The sequence below is a fragment of the Onychostoma macrolepis genome, chromosome 13, assembly GCF_012432095.1.
Source record: "Onychostoma macrolepis isolate SWU-2019 chromosome 13, ASM1243209v1, whole genome shotgun sequence".
Taxonomy (NCBI): domain Eukaryota; kingdom Metazoa; phylum Chordata; class Actinopteri; order Cypriniformes; family Cyprinidae; genus Onychostoma; species Onychostoma macrolepis.
In genome coordinates this window covers 15,326,339-15,340,882 of record NC_081167.1, presented here as the reverse complement: position 1 = coordinate 15,340,882, position 14,544 = coordinate 15,326,339, and the positions used below count along the sequence as shown (strand labels likewise).

General features: G+C 36.6%; 1 protein-coding gene across 7 annotated transcripts in view; it reads right to left on the bottom strand.

The window, feature by feature from the left end:
- LOC131552711 (sorbin and SH3 domain-containing protein 1) overlaps window positions 1-14,544 on the bottom strand; it is a 51,409-nt gene that overhangs the window by 15,765 nt on the left and 21,100 nt on the right. For 4 of the 7 annotated variants that reach the window (XM_058796671.1, XM_058796672.1, XM_058796670.1 and 1 more), the window contains exons 11-16: window positions 14,398-14,494; window positions 12,835-12,949; window positions 11,177-11,260; window positions 7,071-7,085; window positions 5,116-5,165; window positions 1,888-2,063 (exon numbers count right to left, since the gene is read on the bottom strand). In XM_058796671.1, the coding sequence (XP_058652654.1) occupies window positions 1,888-2,063; window positions 5,116-5,165; window positions 7,071-7,085; window positions 11,177-11,260; window positions 12,835-12,949; window positions 14,398-14,494 (537 nt within the window). The remainder of the gene's footprint in view (window positions 1-1,887; window positions 2,064-5,115; window positions 5,166-7,070; window positions 7,086-11,176; window positions 11,261-12,834; window positions 12,950-14,397; window positions 14,495-14,544) is intronic. The other 3 variants (XM_058796676.1, XM_058796673.1, XM_058796674.1) reach the window with 2 other exon arrangements.

The window sequence follows — 14,544 nt, the reverse complement described above, 5'->3', positions numbered from 1 at the left end:
TTCAGTGTTGTCACATGAAAAGATATAATAAAATATTTACAAAAATGTGAGGGTGTACTCACTTCTGTGAGATACTGTATATACTGTGTGTATAAAATATATATATATATATATATATATATATATATATATATACACACACACATTAAATATAATCTAAAAATATATAAGATTTAAAAATAACTAAAACCAAACTGCTAAGAAGACAAGAGGCAGAAATATCAAAGCAAAATAACTTCAACTTTACTTACACTAGAACAAACAGCATGTAAAAGAAGGTTTTGTACAGACTACTTTACAGTGCTTTTTTTACAACAAACATAAATCTGGGGGACTGTTAAAGGCATTTATAAATCAATAACAACTAGAGACTTCTTGCAAACTGCAAAAAAAAAAAACAATATATTCAATGAGAAAGGCTTCAGTGTATCAGAATTTAAATGACATAATTAAGTTCTAGTAGAGTAAAATAAAGAAAAGTAATTATTTCTGTTAACTTACAATTGCCAATGAACTGAAATACCACAAAACTACCAACTGGAACATCTCTTGCAGCACGTGCATGTGACTCCCTTGGAAATACATGCTTGTGCCTGGCTCAATAACTCTTTTATGTTTAAAAACTGTTTTAGAGACATATACACTGCAAGAGAGTATCTAAAATTTATTTAGCAATTGCTCTTCTGTTCTGACTTCCAGTAAGTTCCTCAGTCCAACCAAATGCATCATTTGTTTCCTCTTGTCAAGGTTTGTCCAAATCTGCCAATATGATTTTCCCTTTGACCTATCACAGGCTCCCCCAAACCGCACCAAGATAGGCACTTACTCCCAATGTGGTCATAAACTCATGTAAGCACTACTTGAGTGCTCCACAAGTCTTGGGATTTCTCACCAAAGAAACCTCAAGTGTGCTGTGATGTTACCAACTGCTATCCACAGGAATTACAGCCAGAATGTTAATAGATATTTACAGTGCATTGCCAAAAATGCAGCAGGACTTGATAGTAGGGGAAAACAGGGAAACGTTGCAAGCCAGATTCAAACTCGCATCATTTGGATTAACACCACAGCTCAATAGTTTCAATGTGTAAATAATTTTTGTATTGATTTCTTTATACTCAGTTATGAATTAGAAACATATCTTAATGAAGTGTCACAGATGACTCAACAAGATACATGACTGCATTGTATGTTCTGTATTCAAAATATGTTGTCTTGGAAATTCAAAGCATACAGAAAGAGTTAATAAAAAATCTTCACACAGTGATCAACAAAGCCCCTGTCTAAACATGTGGGTCATGTTAACTATTAACGGATACAGTCATCATCTTCAACCCTTTTCGCCCATCCTCCGGGTCAAATGTGCTAGCATTCCATTCATGACCTCACTCTGACAGCTGACCCCTCATACCTGGCCACCCTTGATCATGCTGCATGTTTATTTCCTCTGCAGGGTGAATGTCTACCATCAAATCTGCCTATTAATCTCTACATCCATCCCCTTTCCTCTCTGTCCACACCATGGCCCACTTCTAAAGCAGTTGGACACCCAACTGAGCCGAACCTCATGAGCTCATTCTGTCTAAGAGACCGGTGTGGAGAGATTGACTAAAGGTCAAACTGGACATCTGTTATGTTTCAACTGTGAAAAGTGGCCAGCTTTAACAAAACACAGAAAGACAAATGAGCTGTGTTATTTGTGTGATATTGTGAAGGAAGGAAGGAATGTGGAAAATGCTGATGAAAAGGGGTTCAACGGGCAACAAATGGATCGGATTTACAATAGCGTGGTGTGATTTCGATTATAAATCCTTAAATCAAAATCATTTCAAACCTGAATAACATTTGAATCTCAGTAAACGTAAGTAAAACGGCCTGGAAGCCTACCTTTAGAAGAAGTGCTGGGGTTGCGCTTGTTAAGCGCTCTCAGGCCCTGCAGTGGGATGTCGCCGCCCTCCAGGACACTCTTGTAAATGTGCCGATCACATTCCGGAGCTGCCTGCCCACTGGCAGACAAGCTGTCCTTCTTCTCCACTTCACCGTTGCCTGCTTTACAGGCTGAGCTGGGCACAAATAGAGATATGAGGCTGTGACTCACATAAATCATCATCTTCACGTGACATGTCTGAATAGAACAGAATGATAGTGCCACGTTTACTCTATATGAAATGCTTATTATTAAAAGAAGATATAGAAAATAGAAATAAAAAAATAGAAATAGGAAATAGAAAAACTATATACTACAGAATGATTATAAAATCTAAAAAAAGTACTTTGCCATGGGAACACTGCACTGAAGATTTATTTTAGCACACTTCCTAAACGTGCTCACACTATTGAAAAAAATCCATAAAAATTATATGTGTGTGTGTATGTTTTATGTTTTTATGTATGTTTTAATTTGATAAATACATTATTTTACAAATGTAAAAAAATGAATTCATGATTAAAAAATATATAATAATAATAATAATAATAATAATAATTATTATTATTATATGCTTCAATTTAATAAATGTTCACATTTCTTTACAAATAAAAATAAGAAAGAAATAAACAGACTGAATTCTTTGAAGAATATATGAATATTAATTTTATTTGTAATGTAGGCCAAACAATTTAAAACAGTCTGAGAAGTTTTTAGTCAGCCTGTGTTTGCTCTTTGATATAGATGAGACGGCACCAGCTGCTCTGGCCCTTATCACAACATTCCTCAGAGGCCTGTGTGGCATCCTTTAAAAAACCTATTTGAAGCTTTCCGCATGTAGCAGTTAGTCATATAAACCTACAGTATGTGCTTACAGGAAACCGTCCAGAAGTTTTTAGGGATGCACAACTTTAATAAGTTGTCTTGTGTCAGGTCTTCCCATGTAATGAGCTGTAGTCACTCTGTATAATTATATGTTGGTATAAGAAAAACTGAAGTATATCATGCTTACTTATCAAATATGTCACTATGCTGTATGCAAAAAAGTTATAAAACAGCCTGTCTAGAGTTCAGTAAGGCCTTGTTATGTTTCACCATACTATTCTCTGCTGAAAACCAAAAATGTATGATGGTCTCAGTTGGTTTAAATTGGTCTATTTAGTCTCAGTCTGATCAGCTTACAAGTGCTCAAAACCCTAAACCAGACCAGTCTAAAAAAGACCTTAAATAGTTTTTTCAGCAGGGTTAACACAACAGACTCACATGGGCTACATGCTAAGTGATTTGGGAGGGAATTTTAACCATGAGAAGGATTTTAAATGCACAGACAATGGTCCTACACATCGGCAGCTCTGTTTCGAGAGAATCATATTAACAGTTACTACTCAACGTGCCAATGAAATCCTAAGGGCCCTAGCATACTTTCCTACTTTTTCATAGTTGGAAACAATAAAATACCCATTATTCAACAAAAATGATGTGTGCGAACAAGACACTGTTCTTGTGACTCCAGCTTTATGAATTATTCCATCATTCTGTACACAAAATAAAGTCTCCATGAATGACATCACTCCAGGGATGCATCGGATGCTTTCCGCTGGAGAAGTGTGAGATGAACACACGTCATTCCAGACGCCACTGGCTCCAAACTCAGGAACCTGAGCAGCTGCCTGACAACTGCAGGAGCGAAGATGGTCTTACCAGATTTATCTAACCATTAGTAAAGCTGAGTAAAGTATTTTCATGCTGTTCGGCTCCTTTTCAAGGATCTGTTAGCCATAAAGCAGAACTATGTTTCTCTCAGGGTTACACTTACACAGGGTTCGTCTCTCACACATTCCTCAAGTCATGAGAGCATATTTTCGGTTTAGTGTTTTGGCTGAACACTAGTTGGCCTCCTGGTTTATAACTGAACCATGTGGCTTTTGATAAAACAATAAACTCCACATTCAAACATCAAAAAGATCCACACACCAAAGAGAAGACTGTTTGGCTAAAACCATGTGCCAGAGATTCTTAAGAGAAATGCAAGTACCACAAAAGATTCATTCATTCATTCGTATGTTTTAGCGTTACAGTTTTGGCGAAGGAAGCTAAGAAAAATGTTAAACTGTTTTAACTAATGAATATGTTTACTGTTCAAATCCCCAGTTATTTTTAAAGAATGCTTTTAAGGAAAGCTTACATGACATTAAATTGATTGTATTTAGGTTAGGCATGCTTTAGATAATACTTCAGATGTTTTTCCCGCAAATATTCACATTAAGAATAAAATGTTCTACCTGGAGCATATAGAAATACTTGGAGAACTCTGTAACTTCAAGCTTCAAAATCATTAAAAAAGAAAAAAATTGAATAAGGAAATAAGAAATAAATAAGCTGAATAAATACATTTAAAATAATCATAATAAAAAAAATCTACACTATTTTTTATATTCCTTCCTGTTCTAGCTTGTACTATTCTGGAAAACTTCTGAAGCTTCGTATTGCTAGCACTTCTCATGTTACTGCCTCCTTAAAATTATTCATTTTTGGAATTCAATGCTTTGGATAACAGTGTCTGCTAAATGAATAAATGTAAATGAATAAATGTTTTCTTTGAAAATTATGTTATTTTACAATTATATAATTAATAATTGTTATTAATAACATTTTAAGAACCTGTTCAAATGTAAAATTCAAAAGTATCTTAAAAGCATAATTTAAAGACATAATATTGCTGCTGTGAAGGTGTTATTACGTAAATTCCCCATTTCAGGGAAAGATGTCAATAAAAAATGACACTTCACTTTCACAAACAGCACATTAAGATTTGGGGGATTTCTCAACAGAATGGGTGGAGGTACAAGGTCCCTTATCTCTCTTAAAAAGACATCCAGGCTTTATTTTCAGACACTAGTTTCAGCACGAAACAAATCATCACACTATCCAATGCCTCTCCTCCAACGAGCAATGAACGAACGCACGCAAAAATACATCACACGAACACATACAGCCTGTATTGCAAATGGTTGTTCAGGAAACAGAAGAAAGGAAACCAGGGAAATCTCCAGAGCCCCGTGACAGCTCTGCCTGAGAATAGATGGCTGGAGAGCAAGACAGACACACAAACACACCCACATACAACTAGGGCGTCAGAAAATGGTGGAGAGGAACATTTGTGAGGGAAAGAAGGAACATGGACTTACTATTGCTGTAGGTCGGAAGATGTTTCCAAGGGGCTGAAAGAGGGGGCACTCTGCAACAAACCAAACAAAGAAGTCATTGATAGCTCCAAAGGCTTGACTCTCTGGCAGCTGGAAAGGGAGAAGGCGCATTAGTCAGTCAGGCTTGTGAACGTCTGCCGCGTCCAAAGCTCTGAAACTCTTAGGTCCTCCGGATGAAGCCGAGCGTGGAGAAGTAAGCAAGTATTTTGGCCTGCATGCAAGTTAGGGGGGAAAACAAGCGACTGGGAGCGAGGGGTGGGATTAGCAGGGACTGTGAGGGGCGCCCATTTTGGGAGGGGGCTGTCAGTGCTTCCACCAATCAGCTGCTGTCTCTCACCGAGGCTCTCTTTTGTCTTCTATTGAGTCACTCTCATTACTGGCCGGCCAGACAGGGAGACAATTAACCAGCTGGTGCAGGAAGCAGGCCAAATTACATGGGCAGACACACACACGAATAGATTTACACACATATATTAAGAATATCACGAGTGTCGGATCGAACATGCTGTACAAAAATCACAGGCCGATATTAATAGTACATCAAAGGAAGTTCACATCACGGGCATCCAGTGCTGGGTAGCAACTGATTACATGTAATCTAATTACGTTATCAGATTCCAAACATTAAGTACCTGTAATTAGATTATATTACATTTTAAAATGCTTATAATCAGATTACAGTTACTTTTTGTATTAAATTATTATTTTAAACTAAAATATTTATCTGAATTCCCTGTGAGATTTCATTTTTGAAATGTTATAACTTTAACATAGGTTCTCTCAGTTCTCTGATGTCGGTTAATGGTCACACTGACATGCAGGTAAACAAATGAAATATTTCTATTTTTAGTGTTCAGGTAAGCAATATTTATTTGTCTTTAAGTTTACATTTTTATGACTAAATTAATTAGCTTTTGATCAATTCACTAACCCTCTGCAGTTACTTCACAAACCCCAGTTTGGGAAACCATGACATTTAATGCACTTTACACTGTTGATAATACATTTTTTTTTTTTTTTTAATAATGTGCTACACAATAATCCTATTCAAATCTATGTGATCAACAAGTTAGGTCAAAAGTAATTAAAAGTAGTCCAATTATATTATCTAATATGTGTAATGTAATGGATTACTTTACTGACTACAATTTCCATCATGTAATTTGTAATCAGAAACAGACTACAATTTATAAGTAATCTACCCAGCACTGTGTGCGTCAAGCCAATAAGGAGAGTGGCTGTTATTGCCGGGCAGCAACTCCCGACGGCAGATCAGAGAGAGCCATTCGCTGGGACGGCCTGTAGCCCTCCTTGCATTTTGAATGGTTTGCAGGCATCTAATTTTAGGCTGCTGTTTCTGTTGCTTTTCCCTAAGTGCACATCACAGATGGTAAAAATAGCGTGACAGCACACCTCCGAAGAAAAAAGCACAAGTGGTGTTTGCAAATACGATTGCACAATCCCAGCCTTCCGCTGTCCCTTCAGAGGCATGCCACATGCGTGCCAGCACCCCACAACCCCCTCTTGTGACCGACAGAAGAAAAGTTCAACTCCTGACCGCAGCATGTTCATCCCATTGGTTGCTGGGGTAAAGAGGATCACGAATAACCTTCGCGAATGAATACAGGCTTTGTGCGAGAATATCGCTCTATTTATACAGCGTCATGTTCTAGAAGTTTTGTTTCCTGAGGAACACCCAGTGACATAACAAGCCGCTATTACGTGTGCAAAGCGACCTCCAGTGTTTTTGTCCCTTTTTTTTCTTTCTTCCCATTTTTCTTCTCTCTAAAAAAAAACAGCCGGCACAGCATCTCAAGAGGCTTTCGCACGAGACTTGGCACAGATGTGAAGAATAAGCAAACAGGAAGCATGCATGAAAGCCTTATCTGAAGTGGCACGCATCTTAATCTAAATACTTGTGACGGCCAGTACAATACCTTAGTGTGATGCAGCTGTTGAGATGAAATGATAAGAAAGTGAAATTATGCAATTAAGTATAATATAAACACTGTTACTGGCATTATAAAGTACAGAAAGCCCTGTATACCGTATCTGACAGCACGTGTTTTTAAAATAGTACGGTATAAAATACCATGTAAACAGACTAAAAAGATGATTCTGTTTATCTTTAACTGTGAGGAGGACTAAAGGAAACAGACTTACGAACAACCACCGCAGTAAAGTCAGAACTGTTATAAGTGAGATTTAAGCTGAGTACTTGACATTCTTGACATGACCCACGGAGACGGTGGGTGAAAGTGACGTGCAGTATGTTATTGAGAATATGGTTTCAAAGCCTTACGTTATTTGAAATGCCAACCGAAACAGCATTTCTCATATAAGGTATTTAACTTTAAAGGAAATGACATCTCAGGAAGTAATAATGCTGGGATAGTATTCCTTGAGAATTTCCCATTGTCTTATCCGGTATGTCCAGTTGTCACATTGGGGTATACAGGGACTAATTTCAGTATGTAGGCCTTTATGTACAATGAATCTATCCTTAAAAGACATGAAAATTCTGTCGTCATTTACTCACCGTCGTGTTCTTCCAAACCTATGTGACTTTGTTTTAACTGCGGAACCTAAAAGACGATATTTTGAAAAAGGTTGGGTTTTATACAATAAAATAAAATAATTGTATTACAATAAATAAATTAAAAACAAGTCATACTGGTTGGAAAGACATAAGGGTGAGTAAATGATGAATTTTATTATTTGTTGGGATCTGCCACAATGCCACAATGTGCTACAAGCATTTATCACTGCAAGGAGACTTTTTTGGGGGGGGAAATGTCTATATAACTATTTTTAAATTAAACCATATATTTCTAGCTTATATGCCTTGTAGTTCTAGCTGCTATTTCAAAAAAGGCCATAATAAAGATCAAGAGATGTTTACCACAGTATTTCCTAGGATGTAAATTCCTTTCCCCTGATTGTTAAGGCTAGTCAGTGGAACAGTGTGTTAATAATGTTTGTTCATTTTCATGTGCTAGTTTCCAAACAGGTGCAGGAGATGACTCAAGAAAATTTACAACTTTTCTGTTATATAAATAGCATACAATGTGAGTGAGGTACTGTGCAACTTAACCACATGTACAAATGGGGCTTATGTGTCCATGTATGAAAGTATAACTTTACATGCAACCTTTTTCTTGCATTCCCTGATAAACTGTTATTATCAAAGCAAACCTTCTACAAAATAATGTTGTTGTCTCTAATTGGACAAACATGTAATGGTTATGAACTTTTGGTGCAGTACTACTGTATATGTCATTCCATATGCTGGTAAACACGGGATCTGTAAGAGTCGGGCTGACTGAGTTTGGCGTGTCAATCACAAAGGAAGCCAGGTCACATGCAGTCTCCAATAACCTTCGACCCACTTAAAGACAGACACACACGCAGCTTCATACTTAAAGCTGCCCCCGGTTAGGAGTCAACAAGCTCAACGAGTCTATTGCTGGGACTTTCTGTGACCTCAGTCTCAGAGCTTTAGGACTTAAGCTTGTATGACAGATACTGTTGTTAATATTTCTAAAACTAACAAAATATCTCAACACATTTCATGAGAGTGCATGAGAGAGCTTTAGAAATGTACTTAATTTGATTTTTACAGCTGAATTTTTATGGGAATCCTACTAAGCCAATGAGAATTTCACACTGGCTTGTGAAACTAAGACTATTTCAGCATTGCACTGTGATCACAGTGAGACCGGGCCGCATCAGCAGACTCTGAGACACCCGCTCTCAAGGGAAGTGACTCCTCACTTTCGTCTCTAAACAAGGAAATCTGGAGAGAGACAGGAACCTTCTCTAAACTTGTGCCATGACGCTGATGGTCAGATTTATGAGTCTATCCATCAGGAATGCAGCCTGTGACTCAAGGGTTTGGTTTCACTGTCAGAAGAACCGATTCTAAAGACATGGCATACATGCCATTCAAATAGGATGCATGCATGGACAGTAATATTGTGGAACATTATTACAATTTAAAACAGCTGTTTTCTATTTTAATATATACATTTTAATTGTAATCTATACCTGTGAAAGCAAAGCTGAATTTTCAACAGCCATAACTCTAGTCTTCAGTGTCACATGATCCTTTCATTATTTTCTAATTCTGTTTTATTAAATAATTATAATATATTGGTTTGGTGTTCAATTTTTTTTATTATCAGTGTTGCTTTTTTCAGTATAGAAAGTTCAAAAGAAATGCATTTTTAACAATTTAGAAGTCTTTACTGTCACTTTTGATCAATTGAATGTGTTTAATTTAGATTACAAAAATACTGAAAAACAGTTTTTATAGTACATAAATATCAATATTTAAAATTACTAATGTTTTAGTTATATCTCCAACCCTAAAAGCAATCATAGTGAGTTTCTAAAAAGAAAGGTGAACAACCCAATCACCTTGGGGTGTATCATGGTACGTGTCTCCAAGCAAATAAGTGTGAACGAATGTGCTATTTACTCCCAGGTGTTGAGTTGATGACAACGCTGCATAGGCTCTGTGTCACTGATAGCATAGCGACAGTCTTCCTATCCTTCACTGAACCCAGTGACAGCACGCTAGCACTACTTTACAGTGCTTTACTTACTTACTGCGTCAAGGTCAGACAAAAAGTTTACACTGCAAAAATATAATCGCCATGAGCGGAGAGATTCCGGCAGGATGTTATGTACTTTCGCATTAGTTAAGGTGGATGGAGCGAATCTGACAACCAATAAGCGGATGATGCAGAGGCCAACTTTTCAGTCATTGCTGCCAGGCAACACTGCTGAAAACAGGCAACAGGGTTAAGCACAGGGGAAACAGTTTGGCTAATGCTGAGACTGTCGTCTTTACCAAACTAGTTGTAACATCACAGCTTGCTGTCTGTTTCCAGTCTGGGCACTCCATAAAACTGAAAACCTACTCAAAGCCATCTGTGCCAACACCAGAATTACTGCCAGTTAAATAGCAGGATCTCAAAAAAAGACAAGAGCTTCCTAAAGACACAGGCTGCAGTAGTTTTTTGTCAAATGAACCCCAACTTCAAATCAGATGCCAGTTTAATGCTTTATCACAGTGCAAAAGATAACACACTGAGATTCAATTACAGTCAGAAAAGACAAATATGAGATGAACAAGATGGTGAAAAAAGGTTCAGGATTTAGAATATAATCAGGAAGCATACTGGGAAACTGAGAGGTGGTGTTTGCCATTTTTTGACTGAACTGTTAAACGTTTCTATCTCTGATGCAGCTTCTGAAGCACATTGTGTTGTTTTTGAACTGCTATGCACTCAGTTACAATGGGCTGGATAAGGAACATATAGATGAATGGTCAGTGCAGACAGGAAGTGATGTAAGAACGGTTCTAACGGGCTACGTTCACACTGCAGGCAAATGTGGCCCAAATTTTTGACTCGGATCTGTTTTTCTCATGACTGTGTGAACAGCACAAACCACATGGAATCTGATCTTTTTCATTTCTATTTGTGCCACTTCCATATATGGCACTAAATGTGATACAGGTCAGAAGTTTTGCAATTCAACCACAGTCTGAACAGTCATATCGGAATTAGTGTTACTTTTACGTCACTCCAGATCAACATTTGTCACAATTCTGCTTACTTTATGTCCTCTGTGTTTACTTTCCGTGGAATTGGGCTACTTTTTTATTGTCGCTGCGGGTTGTTTTTCAATTATGTGGGTTCAAGCGACCACACTAAGGGATATTGGGCTAGTTTTGGACTAGTTTTGAGAAGCAATTGGGTGGATTTTGTTGTGAAAACCTGGCAATCCTGTTTGTATCGTTCTTTTGCGCATACGGTTCAGTTCAGAACCATGATCTGTTCACACTGGAAATCTGATACTGGCCACATTTACAACAGAAATGTGAACAGCTATACAAAGAATTAGATCTGAGAAGGCTCGCAGTGTGAATGTAGACATAGACAGACAAAAAATATTTAGGGTCCTGTACGAAAAAAAAGGGATGACATGCAGTTTTTTTAAATAAAAATGGGTCACTTTCATACTGCCAACTTACCGCTTTGCCAAACTCCATCTCAGAAAAGAACCTATACCAAGGCTCATTCTCTAAATCTACATCTTCTGGACTTATGCCCTGAGTCTACAGAAATATGGCAACAAGGAAAGGAGGACAAAGAGAGAGAGAGAAAGAAAGAAAGAGAGAGAGAGAGAGAGAGAGGAAGATTCAGAATACAAAGACAATGAGACTGAATGATGATGTTACATGAAGTATCTCTTAATGTCATGATCTCAGACAGTAAGAAAGGCTCCAGGCTGAGAGAGTGGTGGAACCATGAATTGGATTTGTTTCCAGCTTGATGACTTATTGCAAGAACATCCGGTTGATCTCAGCAGTCAAAGCAACAGGAAATAAGAAATAAAGATCTCATAAAGGCAAAGTCCTGATGATGGAAAGGGATCCATTAGAGCTAGGGCAAAATCTTTTACACTGTATAACAAGTGAATAAGGAGAATAAACACATTCATATATTCAAAATGCATATTTTTACACCTCTGCTATGATTATAAATATTTTGCATTGATGTTTTTAAAAATATTTGCTATACTTAAATATCTATAATACAATAATTATGCTAAATTTAACATTACACTATCATTCAAAAGTTTGGGGTCAATAAGCTTTTTTTTTATTATTATTCAGCAAATATTCAAACATTCAATTGATCAAAAGTGACAGTAAGGACATTTATGATGTTACAATAGATTTCCTTTTGAAGGAATAAGGATCATGTGACAGTGAGGACTGGAGTAATGTCATTGCAGGAATAAATTATATCTAAAAATATCTTGAAATTTAAAAAGTTACTTTAAATTATAATAATAGTTTAGATATTTACTGTTTTTACTATATGCTCAAATAAATAAGCATAAGAAACGTCTTTAAAAACATTTAAAAATTGTTACCAACCCCAAACTTTTGAATGGTAGTGTACACTGAATTTTCACAGTAATGAAGGACTGTTTCTGCAAAGCTAAATCAGATGAATAGACACAGGCAGCACATTATCTTCTGCCCTAGATAGGACCTGACCTAGAGCCATTTTAATTACTTTCCCTAACAATGAGAAGAAAAAAAACGAAAGACCTAATGCAGCTTGCACTTTCTCTGCTTCAGTTGTTTCACTGATGAGGATCCAACATACTTTGCTTTACTTCTACAATAAACCTATTACAGCGGTATGTCATCAGAAAGACATTATGTAATAGCAGCAGCTCCCAGAATGAGTCACGCTTACAAGATTGAATCATTGAATGCCATAACAATAAACCTTCCATGAAAAAGACCAGACTGCAGATACATACAAGCTCCTGCAGGAGCCTCTATTCTTAACTGGGTCTGGACACTACATGTGTCACTTATTGATGAGCTATTTATAGCTGAGTAAGGGGTCCTCCTACTTCCTATATTCTAACATTACTGTGTGCACTGTGTGCGTCAACAAACAGGATCTATATGATACGTATCACAACATTGAAAAGGGTCGCCAGTACAAATCACCTACTGAGGTCACTTAATAAGACTACCAAGAGCCACACAGCTGTGAGTGTGCTGTCATTGTAAGTGAAGCAGGCAGAAACCAGCGTCAAACGGTAAGCACAGATCTGCACCACCAACACCAGCAAGCAAACATGCATGTATAAAGAGCATCATACCGGTCTCTCCAGCTTCAGCACTGAAGACTTTCCTGGCTCGTACTCAAATATGCTCTTGGGCTCGGCGCGGTACTTCCTGGTGTCTACTTTCTTGTCAGGGGGCTCCCACTCATTCCTGCAGGGATGCATGGGGGGGGGGGGGGGGGTGGGGGAAGGAGATGGAGTGATACAGCCAGGGAGGTGGAGAGTTGCCATGGCAACCAACAAGGGCAAGTTTTGACTGCACGTTCCCATACATGCAGCGTATGTTTTAAAAACACAGCATACATCCCTTATGTAAAAGCACTTTAATCATCTAACCAATCTACACCAACATGTGTTCAGCTACCTGTATTGTATAACTGTAATTTAACAAATTTTTTTCATAAAATTATTACAAATTAGTAATACTTTACAATACATCACAAATCTTTGACGTTAGTTATGTACTAGGTACGATGAACTAACAAATACTGTAATATCAATTTTTAATTTTTAGATTTGCATTGTGATCTATGTTAATGTATATAATGTATATAAATAAATATAATAATAATAATATTGTATAACAGCAGTGTAACAACAATTTATTTATATAAATGTGCTACTGTTCATACTGTTAATTCAGTTTGTTCAAAATAATCTAATTAACTTCATTAAAAGAAATAAACATTAGCATGGAAAACTAAACACTTTAAAAGCACCGTTTAATGTTAGTTCACAATTCCTAATTAATGTTAATTAATTGAACCTTTTTGTAAGTTTTCTCCAAATTATATTATCATTACAATCTTTCGGGTGAAATGTAAATATTAATAATAACAATTATATTTACATTATAGTGCACTGCCATTCAAAAGTTTGGGATTTTTTAAAGAAATTAATACTTTTACTTTTATTTTAATTAATTTAATGCATTAAAATCTTTTGCAATACCGCTACTGGAATATTACAAAAGATTTATATTTAAAATGCATGCAGTTTTTTTCTGACATTCTATTCATTGAAGAATCTTGAAAAAAGTATAGGTTTTCTTCATTTAAGTAAAAATCCTCATTTAAATCATTTAAAAAATTCAGAATTTCTTTATTTATGCAAATCTCAACAATCCATGTTACCCACAAATCTTAAGAATCTTAAAAATGTTTTATTCGTTATTCACATGTCATTAAATGCTTGTGTTCAATTTTTTTCAAAATGCTAAAACCTTGTTTATCCAATTTTTTTAAAATTATTATTTATATATAAAACCTAAAATAAACTACAAAGATACAAGGTAAAGATACATTATGGTAATGACTTTTCTACTAGTGAACACAGATTACTTTAAATAAATGGGTATCTATTATGAATTTTAACAGCAAACAGCAACATCTCCTAAGCCAACACATGCTTGTTAAGGCAGCTGAAATACAATGTTTCACATATTGAGGTTTTGTGAAGAAATGTCATCATCTCTATCTTGAGCAACTCTAGCATGGTGCAAGAATTCACACTCTAATATGAAAGTTTCAAGACATCAGTCAATGAATGTGCTAGAATCTGCTTCATTAATCATAATATTTGTTTCACGTCACGGCTCACCTCTGAGGTTTTAGGGAAGATGTGCGTGTTGGTACAGGCATCTGTCCTCTGGAGCTCCCCACATCTACAGCACTCTTGGAGCGAGGGACTGCCCGCACTGAAACACAGCTTTCTTTAAATAAGAATTCATAGTGTCGCTTATGTTTT